This window comes from Zalophus californianus, chromosome 15 (assembly GCF_009762305.2).
Source record: "Zalophus californianus isolate mZalCal1 chromosome 15, mZalCal1.pri.v2, whole genome shotgun sequence".
In the NCBI taxonomy this organism is placed as follows: Eukaryota; Metazoa; Chordata; class Mammalia; order Carnivora; family Otariidae; genus Zalophus; species Zalophus californianus.
In genome coordinates this window covers 30,093,812-30,108,165 of record NC_045609.1, presented here as the reverse complement: position 1 = coordinate 30,108,165, position 14,354 = coordinate 30,093,812, and the positions used below count along the sequence as shown (strand labels likewise).

Below are 14,354 nucleotides of genomic sequence, written 5' to 3'. Positions count from 1 at the left end.
GCTAATGTGTTGCAAAAATTTACCTACAGCTATACATTTTCAGCTAGCCTCACTTTCCAATAATATATTTCAATTAGGTCTATCACATGATGTATTTGGTACTTTGTGGATGAATTGGAAAGATGTAGGTGAGGCTGAAAAACAGAAGAAAAAAATTTTTTTTCAACCATGGCCTGAGAACTGTTAGAAACAGGATTTTGAAGGGCAGAGTATTCAGTATTCTAAAATAGGCAGTTCATTGTATTTAGGAAGTTTGTAACATATTATGGACAGGTTGGGTTCACTTGGGGGTCATGTATCAACTAATTCAATTATCATACCATGAACAAAGGCAGAATATTGAAAAAATCATTTTGAGTGGTATAAGACAGGTAAAGCAAAAGGTGATCGTTACAGTAATACCTAATAGAAGGTGTAGAAATAATGGTAGATGACCAGTTTTCTGAGTGAAAATGTCATTTCAAACAAATTTATTTCCTTGCTTCTTAAGAGCATTCTAAAAGCAGTGTCACTAGTATACAGTCACAATGCTGGAGAACATTGAATAAGCATGAGCTTTTAAAAAGAAAAAAAATCACAGGGCAGACAATGGGATGGTAAACTGTTAATTGAAACTTAAGAAGTAGAGTCCAACAAAGTAGGAATCACATGTGGTTCCCACCATGGGGTTATCAGTTGAGGCAGGACATTAATGGCGTTAATTATAATAATGGAATGGAAACATTTTAGTTGAGCAGGGATATTTTTATGCACTGGCTTTGGGCAACTGCAGCCAACTTCACAAATCCCAGTATTCCCTTAAATAACACTGGCGCTTCAAGATCAGTTGCCAAGAAACTTACTCAAAGTTAGTGACACTGATTTGAACTGTGGCAGATATATTACAACTGACTCTTTTGTTTTTTTCAATTTTAAATAGATTCCGTGCCCAATGTGGGGCTCGAACTCACGACCCTGAGATTAAGATTCACGTGCTCTACCAACTGGGCCAGCCAGGCACCCCTACAATGGATTTTTTTTTGAAGGAAATTTGCTGTTTCTGTGAAAAACACTGATAAAAGCATCTTTAGAATTTCAATTCTTCACGTTTACTGTGTCATGGGTAGCAGTTCAAAGAAAAACAAAAGCTATATTTAAATTCTGCAGACATTCAGTACGTGTTGAATGGAAGGAAGATGGGTGGATGGATAAAGGGTCTTAAAACTTGATTCATTAAATCTGGTGAGGAGATAATTTCTAGTGGAAGCTAAGGCCTAATATCTAAAACGAAATATCACAAGGGTGTATTCCTGATAGTCTAATACTAGTAAATATCTTATCAAAGCAGCTGAAATAATAAACAATCACTTATTTATATACTTATAAGAAACCTTAGGCTCACAAAAATATGTTTTAAAACGGAAATCTAAGGCACACAAAATACTAAAACAAGTCAATGAATCACCCTATTTTACATATTCAAGAAGCAGAAATCTACTTGTACAAGATGATGGTCTACCAATGGATATTTGTTATATACAATCCCTTCATATTCCTTTACTTGGATTAGTCAAAAGCTTGAAACTGATACTTTGCACCATATATTATTTTAATATAAGTTACAATGAGTTTTTCTTTAGAGCTTGCTGGAACTGTTTGCTTTTGCACCAAAATTGTTGAGTGTTAGCAGTTGTGGGCTTCCTATGGCATTTCCAAGGGAGAAGCACCATTATTTAGGTTTTCCACACTCCCAAGGTATCTGACACTTTGAATGTTATAGCACCTCTGCATTTTAATAGAATCAAGTATTTCACTGAAATTTCATGCTCTAAACATTTTGTTTGGGCAATACCTTTTGTTTTGCTATAAAATGAGCCAATAAGTAATGGGAAAAAATACGGGAGGGCTAACATAAATGAAATGCCTATTTTCCTGTTACCTAGAACACAGGCAATTACCAGAGAAGATGAGTATTTATTTCCCTAAAACTAATTCGCTTAGATAAACTACTCTGGATTAGCTCTTAATGGGCAAAACCGTATTTAGATTACCACTCCTACTGTTTGGGATGTGTGGATGTGTGACGACAATAGGGGATTTGTTTTCAAAAGATTTCTATGGCAATTTTATTCTAATTCTGTACCAGAATGACTTTCAGAACAAATAAGACAATTTGGGATGGGTAGGGTTCTTGCTACTTAATTTTTATATTTTATCACCTTGAAACGTTAGAAGCATTTGACTCTTCTGAATCCTACAATGTCCCATCTCCTTTTGCAAAAACCTTTCATGATGACATTGAGAAAGCTGGGGTGAAAGTAAAATCGGAGCCACTGTTGCTTGATAAATCAGAAGAGACCACTCTTACTTAGTTCCAAATAAAATGTTAATCGACATTGGTGATATGCTTCCTAATTCCGATTTTAGAGAAAATTAACAATTTTTGCATGTTCTAACTATTTTATATAAGTAGCTAATATCTGCATGAGAAAGGACACATTTTAAAAAAAAAACAAATCATATACATGATTAGAATACATATTGCAGTTAACAAGATGGAACTCTACACAGCAAGAATAAATGATTTCTCTTGTATGCAAATATGCACAAACAATAGACAATAAGATTCTTATACTATACTATTTCAAGTTACTTTTAAAAATAGAAAGTGCTTTTAAAATATATATTTACAATTTATGAACAGCCTCCAACCATTATTAACAATAATGAATTATTTTATACAGGAGAGATATCTTGAGAGAGAAAACATTTCATTGGTTTATTTCAAAGGAATATGCCGATTTTCTAGCAATGATTGGAAGATGTTGGAACGATGGCACCATGAAATAATAATGCAGCTTATTTTTAACTGTTGATGTGGGTAAGCACCAGGAGCTGTGTAGAGTTAACACTGTGTCTTGATTTTACATCATAGCACATGAACCTGTTAAAATCCTCTAAAAATGACTCTTGTTTCATAGTAAACAGACTTAATTTAAAGCACCAAACTGAGTGATTCTATCAAGGTTAACACCTAACCAAAACATTTCTTTATGTATTTAAAACTATAAAACTTTTATTTTTGCTTAAAATGTGCACCTTCTACCAATTGTCAAAATATAGTCACAGTTAAGAAATACCCACCCTATTTTTGTTTTTGTTTTTTTTTACCTCAGCCTTCAAATGGGTGAGATGAAGATAAGTAAACGACAACATGACTTTCTTTTAACAGCACCTTGAAAAAATACACTGCACTAGCAAAGGCATTAAGAAGGGGAGAAAAGCCTTCAGACCCAATGGTTATAGGGTCCTGCAACATGTGTGAGAGCATAAGGGGACACGGTGACAATATTGTCATGGGTTAATGTTAACGCTTTATGAGAAGGAATTTGGTTCAACTCATTAACTTCAGGGGACAGTTTGGGACCCTCATTAGCTGCCTGGTCTTTCTGCTCCGAGGCCTTAATTTTCTTATTCTTAGCTTCTTTAGCCTCAAACTTAATTTTGTTCAGTTCAAAACCATGTTGGGGCTTATTCAGGTTTTTGTGCTGGTAGAAAACAAGGGAGAGGCGTGTGGGGTGATTCCGGTTTGGGTGTTCGACAGGAGTGGTTGCATGAAGCTCTCGCCGGGCACACTCGATCAAAACGGAGCCATGGGCAGGTGCAATTGCCACCCCACCAATGTTGGCATCCAAGAAGATGTGCTCACTGTCTGACCAATACTCATCGATGTGGGGCAGTTTCTCCTCAGTGGGTGACAGGGGGTCGTCTGAGAGGGGGTCATCAGATAGAGGCTCATCTGCGTCAGAATGCTGCTCATCTTCTTCCACCAGAGAGGAAGCCAGGTCATGAGGAGAGGTGGTAAATGGGAGTTGCTGGTTTGGATGATTAGAAGGTAGCTGTTCAGACGGACCAATGGGAGGCTCAGAATAAACCAGGGTATCTGTCATGGGAGTCGACAAGGTGGGAAGAGAAACCACGTCGCCAGGCTGTGCAATTCCAGTGCATTCCCCTGCAGCTGCATTAGCACCACTGTGTCTCGCAGAAGGCACTGTGCAGTGGGGATTGCTGTTTCTTTCTGAAAACCCGTACGGAACTGACGCATCATTCTTAAGAGGAGCTGTTGTGGCCGACGCAGTCTTAGGGGACCAGGAGAAACCTGGAGATATGTTTGCCTCTTTCAATGTGTGAGGAATGGATGGGGTCAATGAGTAGGTTTTAGTGTTGTCCGAACCTTTGAAGATAAAATGGGGTTCAGTTTCACTTTTTATTTCAAGTTGCAAGGCTTCAGTTTTATTCCCTAAACAGAGAAAAGGACACCAAATGCGAAGATAAGTACAAACTACTTTTGGGAGTTGTGTTTAAGGAGTATTTTAAAGAGAAATACAAAGGATAATGTAACAAAACATTGGTGATGGCAATGTTGGCCAGTTTCGCTCTATTGACTTTAAGTCAAACACACAAGCAGGCATTAAAAATTGCATGTTGTTTGGTGTGCTTTTTCACCCAACAATTTTCCTTAAAGAATTCTTCCCTTTGCAAATAATATAAATAAGCACAAAGATTTAGCCAGAAGACTGTCCATTGTTTAAAATAGTAAGAGATTAGAAACGACCTAGTTGGCTATGAAGTAAATATTAAAATCATACATTGGAATACAATGCAGGTGATAAAATGATGATTTAGGGCAGTATTTCTACCCAAAGAGATGTTTAGATACATTTTAGGTATTGCTGATCTCATTTTCAAAAAAGTAAAAATAATAGTTATCAAGAAAACATCATGACTGGCAAACTCAAGTATTAGGCTAGGGGAAGTCACATAAGAAATTTTAGTTGAAATAAGTCATTTATGACCCTCAAGACCAAGTGCATTTAAGCTTTGTTTCTTTCTTTCTTTTTTTTTTAAAGATTTTATTTATTTATTTGACAGAGAGAGATACAGCGAGAGAGGGAACACAAGCAGGAGGAGTGGGAGAGGGAGAAGCAGGCTTCCTGCTGAGCAGGGAGCCCGATGTGGGGCTTGATCCCAGGACCCGGGGATCATGACCTGAGCCGAAGCAGATGCTTCATGACTGAGCCACCCAGGCGCCCCTAAGCTTTGTTTCTTTCTCACTAATTAGGTAGATCTTTATTATCACATTGGCTATTATGGGTAATCTATTCTGCCATAACCACACAAACTTCATAGCAAATGGAAACATTCTTCTTGATGGAAACATTTTTCCCGTTTTGAAGTTCTATAACAATTTTTGGGGTGCCTGGGTGGCGCAGTTGGTTAAGCAACTGCCTTCGGCTCAGGTCATGATCCTGGAGTCCCGAGATCGAGTCCTGCATCAGGCTCCCTGCTGAGCAGGGAGTCTGCTTCTCCCTCTGACCCTCCCTCCTCTTGTGTACTCTCTCTATCTCATTCTCTCTCTCAAATAAATAAATAAATAAAATATTAAAAAAATTTTTTTGGAAGTGCAAAAACAGCAGATTTTAGGACAAGAAATAGAAAAAGTGGCCATGTTTTAAAATAATTAACAATATAGGAGAAAACAATGATCTAATTCAAAATAACTGCATATATTGTACACCTGAAACTAATATAACACAATACAACCTGGAGACAGGGTAATTCTTTTTCTCTCTCTCCCTCTTTTTAAACATAGAAAGGTAAATAAAATTTTTAAAACAAATTTTTAAAAAAGACTTATTTATTTGACAGAGAGAGAGAGACACAGCGAGAGAAGGAACACAAGTGGGGGAGTGGAAGAGGGAGAAGCAGGCTTCCCGCTGAGCAGGGAGCCCGACGCGGGGCTTGATCCCAGGACCCTGGGATCACGATCTGGGCCCGAAGGCAGACGCTTAACGACTGAGCCACCCAGGCGCCCCATGTAGATAAAATTTTTAAAAAATTAAATAAAATAAAACATGGAACACTTCATGATTTTGTAGGTCATCCTTGCGTAGGGGCCATGCTAATCTACTCTGTGTCGTTCCAATTTCAGTATATGTGCTGCCGAAGCCAGCACCATGATAACTCTCATTTTCATCTCGCTTTTCCTTTTTTTTTTTTTAAAGTAATCTCTACACCCAATGAGGGGCTGAAACTTTCAACCCTGAGATGAAGAGTCTCATGTTCCATTGACTGAGCCAGCCAGGCGTCCCAGTTCTCTCTCTTTTTTTAGGGGGATGGAGAGAGGGGCAAAGGGAGAAGCAATCTTAAGTAGGCTCCAGGCCAAGTGCAGAACCGATGCAGGGCTCGATCTCACAACGCTGAGATCATGACCTGAGCCAAAATTAAAAGTCAGAAGCTTAACCGACTGCACCACCCAGGCACCCTGCCAATTCTCATCTTTAAAGAGAACTTGTACACGGAACCCAAGGGGTGGCACATTAAGAAATCTGTGGTTGCATCTATTATAGAGGTTGTCAACAGAATATAAATCATGGGGAGGAAAGATTATAAAGAGTAATGAGTCTTGGGGGGTTGGGAGTAGAAGAAGGAGGAAAAAAAAAGGAAGGAGTCTTTTACTGAAATGGATAAATCTATATAAAAAAGTTCTTATGGTGGCACCTGGGTGGCTAAGTCGGTTAAGTGTCTGTCGTCAGCTCAGGTTATGATCCCAGGGTCCTGAGATCAAGTCCCACATCGGGTTCCCTGCTCAACAGGGAACTGCTTCTCCCTCTCCCTGCTGCTCGTGCTCTCTCTTACTATCTCTCTCAAATAAATAAAAACATAAAATCTTAAAAAAAAGAAAAGATAAAAAATAAAAACGTTCTTATGGGTAAGATTACAAAAGGACAAGGGGTTATAAGCCAAATATTGTGGAGAGGGCTACTAACAGGATATATATTACTAAAATCATAGCTTGTGAAGATGGTATTAGGGAATGACACAAAGATGAAAATGATAGGAACACTGTTTACAGGCAGCATGGAACCAGACACGGGCATCTTAAAATAAATCTAAACTAAGTATTTATAAAATGGAGCTAAGAAGCAAAAAGGAATGTTACTTCTCTCTGCCTTGCATCTTCACTATCTATTTACTGAATCTTTCCTAGCATTACATAAATGTCTGCACTGTCATTTCTCTCTCCTTACAAAAAACAAATAAGCCAACTGTCCTTGCAAATATAAAAAAATCAAAGTTAAGGAATACCCTGTAATTCTAATGTTGAGTACCAGTATAAATTCAAGATGTCTTTTTTTCTTTGGACTCCCCGGAGACATGGCTGAATTTATATATGGGGCAGGATTATATAAAATGAGCCTAGAACATCTTGTCAGAACAGAAGCTAAGGAAGCTATCAAAGACAATCGAGGTCATGACAAAAAAGTTCAGAAGCCAGCATGATGGGTTTCTACTGATCAAAGATGGGACAATTTGAGGATATTGGTTTCAATTTGAGGATTTTTAAAAGCATTTTCATATTCAATTGGGAAAAAAACCCGCCTATTTAATGTGCACTGAAATATAAACTATAAATAATAATGAAATATAGGGGAACCTGGGTGGCTCAGTCATTAAGCGTCTGCCTTTAGCTCAGGTCATAATCTCAGGGTCCTGGGATTGAGCTCCGCATCGGGCTCCCTGCTCAGTGGGAAGCCTGCTTCTCCCTCTCGCACTCCCTCTGCTTGTGTTCCCTCTCTCGCTGTGTCTGTCAAATAAATAAAATCCTTAAAAAAAATAATGAAATATAAATACTGTCAATAAAATAATAACAAAAAATATAAAAAACATGAGATCAAAATGATACTAAATTAAAAAAAAATTGAACACACTGGAAGATGACTAGGAATTAACTTGTATTCTGAAAACTGGTGAGTAAAGTCAAATTGCCAAGCATTTATTCTAATTTCTCTACATGAACCATAACTCATAGTTAACAAGTTATTGGTAAGGACAATATTTCTTTTTTTTTTTTAAGATTTTATTTATTTGTTCAACAGAGAGAGTGAGAGAGCACAAGCAGGGAGAGCAGCAGAGGGAGAGGGAGAAGCAGGCTTCCCGCTGAGCAGGGAGCCTGACACGGGGCTCGATCCCAGGACCCTGAGATCATGACCTGAGCCGAAGGCAGACACTTAACCATCTGAGCCACCCAGGTGCCCCGACAATATTTCTTTTTAAAAGATCAACTAACAAATGGAAAAAGAATGACAGACTTTGTTACTCCTAATGGAATAAAGAATATAGAACATGGATAATAAGTGTTTCTAAAACCATCAGGTAAAAAGGTCATAGGGAACATTATAATCTGTGAATCACGTTGACAACACCTATACCATGGATCAGCCTTAACATCACAAAAAGAGATACCATCAGACACTGTGTTTCCTGATGTGAGGAAACAAGAGTGTAGAAATCAGCCAGTGTCCTTGGCCATAGCAAGTGTTTTTTGTTTTTTGGTTTGTTGTTGTTTTGGTGAGCTCTACATCCAATGTGGGGCTTGAACTCACCATCTTGCCCGAGATCAAGAGTCATATGCTCTACCTACTGAGCCAGTCAGGTGCCCCCATGGTTAAGTGTTTTTAAAAATGAAGCTGAATTCTGGGGCGCCTGGGTGGCTCAGTTGGTTAAGCGACTGCCTTTGGCTCAGGTCATGATCCTGGAGTCCCGGGACTGAGTCCCGCATCGGGCTCCCTGCTCGGCGGGGAGTCTGCTTCTCCCTCTGACCCTCTTCCCTCTCGTGCTCTCTATCTCTTATTCTTTCTCTCAAGTAAATAAATAAAATCTTAAAAAAAAATGAAGCTGAATTCGTCTCTACAAGATAATGGTTTCTGCTATATGTAAAAAAGAAAAAAGAAGGAATAATAGGAAAAGCAAGCTTTAAATGAAAAGTGGTATAGGAGACATATCAACTAACTGTAACGTGTGACCTTGTTTGGATACTGATTTAAACATACCAGATGTCAAAAAAGAAAAATCATTTAGGAGACAAATGGAGCAATCTGAGCACTGAGTGGTATTAAGGCACTATCTGATTTATCTGTTTTGGGTATTGTGGTTCTAAACATTCCTTATCTTTTAGTGACACATACTGATGAAGTAATTGATAATATGATGTGACTTCTGCAATTTATTATCAAAAATTTTGAAGCGGTGGGACCTGGATAAGGATATAGATGAAATAAGAATTATTATGTATTAAAATGTTTTAGGGGCAGCCTGGGTGGCTCAGTCAGTTAAGTGTCCACTCTTGGTTTCAGCTCAGGTCTTGATCTCAGGGTCGTGAGTTCAAGCCCCATGTTGGGCTCCACACTGGGTGTGGAGGCTGCTTTTAAAGAAATTAATTAATTAAATAAAATAAATTTTTAAAATTAAAAAATGTTTTAAATTTGGAGCATAAGAAGGAAGTGGGATTCATTATTCACTCACTTTGTACCTTTAAAAATTTTTCCATTTCAGAAAAAAACCTCTCAGCCCTGTAAACATCACTGCATTCAACTGATCCCCTTTACAGCCAACCACAAGAATTTCTCCATTTCTCTCCCATTTCCCTATCAATCTACTTCATTCATTCTCACTATTGAGTCTGCTCAAGTAGGACCTCTGGTAGCCCACAAAACTCATGGTGAAATTTCAATTTTCAACTCACTTGACACAGAGCAGTAGTTGACATGGTTGATCCCTCCCCTCCTTGAAACACTACATACAGTGTTGGTGTTTCACTCCTACCTCACCAGACCTTCCAAGTCTCTCTTGCTGATTCTTCATCTCTGAAGCCTGTACGTTTTGGGAATTCCTAGGATTTGTCCTTCTAGCTCCTTTAGTGTCTCTGTGATTTCATTCACTCTCAGGCTTTTAAATATCATCTCTATGCAGCTGACTTCCTAAATCATACCTCGAGCCTACATCATTTATTAACAGTTGTCTGACAGGTGTCTTGAAATTGACATGTCCAAAAGTGAGCTTCTGATCTCCCTCTGTATCTTTACAAATCTATTTTTCTCTCCCCCTTTCTCATAAACTTTGGTGATTTCCCCATCTTTCCAGTTTCTTCAGACCAACATCAGGATAAACACTCACACTTCTTTTTTGGTCCACATTCCATATTTAGGAGAAATCTTGTTGACTCTACTTTGAAAACATCCAGGACCAGATATTTCTCACGTCCTTCTCATTAGTCAATCTGGACCAAGCTCCATCACCTCTCTCCTGAGCTGTTAGGATAGCCTCTATACCATTGCCCTACTTTTCTGTTCTCTGCCTACTATTTTCTAGTTTCAATCCAGTCAGCAGAATGTTAGGTTTCAGTCAGGTTATAATCCTTCTCTATTCTTTTTTAAGGATTTCATTTTTATGTAATCTCTACACCCAACGTGGGGCTCGAACTTAAAACTCAGAGATCAAGAGTCACATGCTCCACCAACCGAACCAACCAGATGCCCCAGCCCTTCTCGATTCTGAAATATCCAGTAAACTTCCTCTCACTCAATAAAGGCCAATGTCTTTATAGCAGTCAACAAAGCCTGGGATGAACAGCTCAGAGACCCCTCTTCCCTCTCCGATCTACCTCCTACTCTTCTCCCCATTTCATGCTCGGCTTCAGCCACACTGGCCTCCTTGCTTGCCTCAAGTATTCTTGCCTCCTGACCTTTACATTTGCCATTTACTCTGCCTGGAATGCTATTTCTCCAAATAAAAATACTCATGATCTCATTGCTTTGGGGCCTTGACTCAAATGCCTTATTCTCAGCAAATCGCTCTCTGGCAACCACATTCAAATGGTTTTCTTGCACAGCACTCCCTCTCCTCTTCCACCACTACATTTCCAACACCCACAACCACACAAAGGGGTGCCTGGTAATACCTGTCGACTGCCTTACTTAAAATGATGCTAAACTTGAGTGAGGAAGACTTCAAGGAAGCAATGTCATTTCCCATAAGCCAAGACGGAGCTGGGCTTCGAAACAGATGGGGAACAAACAATAAAAACATGTTTAAAAAAACAAAACACCATAAATAGAAAAAATGCCATGAAATACTGACGGGCCACTCTCTTGTTGACTTTGAGTTTTGGCAATTATGGAGAAATTTTGTATTGGAATGTAGTCAGTGTCTTATTTTGAACTCTAAACCAACCTATATTAAAAACAAAGGAGACTTAAGAACAATTATCTAACTGAATTGATATCTGATCAAAAGTTGGGTTCTTTTTTCTTTCTTTCTTTTTTCCCCAGAATGCCTCATTCCTAAGAGAGCCGCAAAGATAAAGGAGAGGGGAAATAAGGTGCAAAGGCCAGTCCCAACCCTTCGGCCAATGGAAGTTGTGCACAGAAAGTCAGCAGTGTCCACAGGCCTCACCTAAAAGCGGTAGCGATGAAGCCTTGCTATTGTTTGTTGTCGAGTTATTCTTGCGCTTGATCCGAGGAATGAATTTCTTCTCCACAGCTCTTATCTTATGTGCGAGAACTTCTGTCATCATTGCTGCCCTCTTCTTCCCGGAACGAGGAACTGGCTGAGTAAAACGCGTTCTTTTTTTACGGCGGGGTGCGAGCACCTCAATGGCCCCAGATTGGATCTTGGCTTCCATTCCTTCACTAGAGCCAAACTCATCTGTGTCTGAGAGTTTGTAGAGCGGTAGCACATGCAGCTGCTCATCCTGAGGGATAACCCCCAAGGAGCGGTTATCTTCTCTTGTTAAAGTACAAACCTGACAGAAAGAAAACATGAAATAGGTCCTGCACATTCATCGCAGTTATTTCTACCTACTAATTGTTGCCATTGTCAAAAGGATTTTTCTGTTTTCCATTGGTTACTGCTGGTATAGTCATTTTGGATAAATAATACATATCAAGCCACTCAACATGCTTCAATTCTAGTAATTTATCAACTGTTTGTAAGCAGACCAGTATAATTTTGAGTTGATCTTATAAGTCAATAACATTATACTTGTTTATGTATTTTATAGTATTTTTTAAAAGTAAATTCTATCCCCAGTGTGGGGCTCAAACTCAGGACACAGAGATCAAGTCACATGCTATTCCAACTAGCCAGCCAGGCACCCCAAAACTCCTATATTTTAAATAGTAAGCCTTTTGTTACATTCCATTTTACTTCATTGCCTAAGTTAGGGAATATCTACTGGATTGTCCACAGCGTTCATATAAAATATTAAGAAGACATTATTTTAGCCTATATATTTCCCTATTTCTTAAATAATGTCACATTCTTTGGGTAGAGGGGGGATTAATTAGGAAGAATTTTCTAATTTGTTCTGTTTTCCTTTAGGATTTCTTCACTTCTGCTTATAAGTGGAATTTATCTATAGATATACAGATTTTTTTTTCCTGCCCCCCCCAGGGTGATTTTTTTTCTTCGCTAAATGCACTGAACAGATATTAATGAAGTAAATGAAGCACAAGAGGTTTCTCTCTAGCAGGACTTATATTCTAATAGTTTTATTTTTAAATTGATTTTTTATTATTTTTAAAAATTATTTTTAAAAATTCTAACAGTTTTTAAAAATTAAACGTTTCATTTTCATAAATTTTCTCTTTCTGCTTGATGTTACTTCTATTCTGGCTAGGAACATACCAATAAGTTACCTACCTTTCTTTTGCATGTGAAGTAAGACATCTGAAGAAAATTCTGTCTTGAATATAACCTATCTCAGTCCTTCTCCTGACTTTAAAAGTTATTTTTATTCATTGTAGAGAAATAAAACTACAGAACTACATACAGGAAATTCCTGACTTTGATACCTAATATTCATATTTTTCTTCATGGATTAGTATCTTAGTGGTAATTTTCAAGGGTCATTAAAGAGCCACCAAAAGTATATCCAATGGTTTCATTATTTTTTTTTAAGATTTTATTTATTTATTTGACAGAGAGAGATAGCAAGAGAGGGAACACAAGCAGGGGGAGTGGGAGAGGGAGAACCAGGCTTCCTGCCGAGCAGGGAGCCCGATGCGGGTCTTGATCCCGGGACCCTGAGATCATGACCTGAGCTGAAGGCAGACGCTTAACGACTGAGCCACCCAGGCGCCGCGCATGGTTTCATTATTTTTATTAAAAACATCTCTCCAGAGATAAGGGCTCTTTCTAAGACAGTAGGCTGGAGAGAAAGAAAACTGCCTGATTGTAAGCTCGATAGACTTGATGATACAGATGGGAAAGTAAGATAAGCTTAAAGTTTTAAAAATCACAGTATTTTCTCAATATTTATAGTCACATTTACCAGCAAGACTTGAAATACTGAGCTCTCTTGGGTGTTATTTGTCAGTAATTTTAAAGTAATCGTGTTAAAAATTAGACTCTTCCACCAATAAATGTTTAATCAATTTCTTTGTTCACAGGGAGATTAAGAAGGGGACAAGGAGTAGATATGAGAAGCATAATTAGAAGGACTAAGGCAGCAGACAGGGTGAAAAGAGAATTGGCAGCTGAATTTGGAGAACTCAGGGTTTCAGAGATGGAGAAATTTGGAGTTATGTCAAGTTCTGGGTATAAGCCTCCTGGCTTGAATAAGAGCAGTGGAGAAGAGGCAGCACTGAATAATACACAGAAGCACGAGAGAAGTGGAACCAAAAATTTAGTTCGATTCTGAATCTAATTCAGCCTGATCACAGATAGGTTGTAATGAAGCAAATCAGGTAAAACATACTAGCCACGCAATGACAATGAACCACACTCCGGCCAAGATTCATCTGGACAGATTTATAATATCATTGATCTCAAAGACTTCACTGATCAACAACAGTGGACAAGGAAGATTAAGAAAAAAGAAAAAAAAGGCTCCTTAATCTATCACTCACAGACTTATTGGCCAAACAAGAAAGGAAGGCTGCCTTTTGATGGATTAGATTGTGTACTTTCAGGAACCTGCAGCTATCTTTCTTATATGGGGCCAAAAAAACAGACTGGTGTAGTGCAAAAATAGAGCGGAATGTTTTACCAGGTGAGAAGACAATTACTGGAAGCAAAACCCATTCCACTTACAAAAGGACCATTGCATGATTCTCCCCATGGTCTTTTACCTAATTTAAACATCTCTTGATTGACTTCACGCTATGCGCATGTAATTCTTTCTATGGCTGTAAATCTAAGTGTGCACACCTAAATGCAAATATTTCTGACAATTCTGGAATACTAACATAACTTTATACATATATAGTGGCACAAAAAAGATGATACATTTGGCCTAGTTCCTTCACAAAAACCCTGAGGTACACAGAAGGCAAAAAACAAAAACAAAAAATAGTAAGTTGCTTAACTTCCTACCTACCAGTTTGATGGCATAGAATTGTACTCCTACTTCCTAGCAAATGCACCACTATGATTCAAGACTTTGAACAAAATATTTAAGGCCAGTTCTGTAAGTTTGTGCAAGTATATCAACAATAATTTAAATACCATTGATATTATAAACTATGTGGGAC

The 14,354-nt window shown here is 38.3% G+C and overlaps 1 protein-coding gene and 1 non-coding gene across 2 annotated transcripts in view; both read right to left on the bottom strand.

Annotated features, from left to right (window-relative positions):
* Nucleotides 1–490: 490 nt before the first annotated feature.
* The window catches only part of TET1 (tet methylcytosine dioxygenase 1), a 127,394-nt gene continuing 113,530 nt past the window's right edge, over nt 491–14,354 (bottom strand). The window contains exons 11-12 of the mRNA XM_027589225.2: nt 11,275–11,623; nt 491–4,279 (exon numbers count right to left, since the gene is read on the bottom strand). Of these exons, the coding sequence (XP_027445026.1) occupies nt 3,267–4,279; nt 11,275–11,623 (1,362 nt within the window). The 3' untranslated portion in view covers nt 491–3,266. The remainder of the gene's footprint in view (nt 4,280–11,274; nt 11,624–14,354) is intronic.
* On the bottom strand, nt 5,889–5,995 carry LOC113923951. The gene has a single exon (XR_003520462.1). It is a non-coding gene; the product is annotated as a U6 spliceosomal RNA (small nuclear RNA).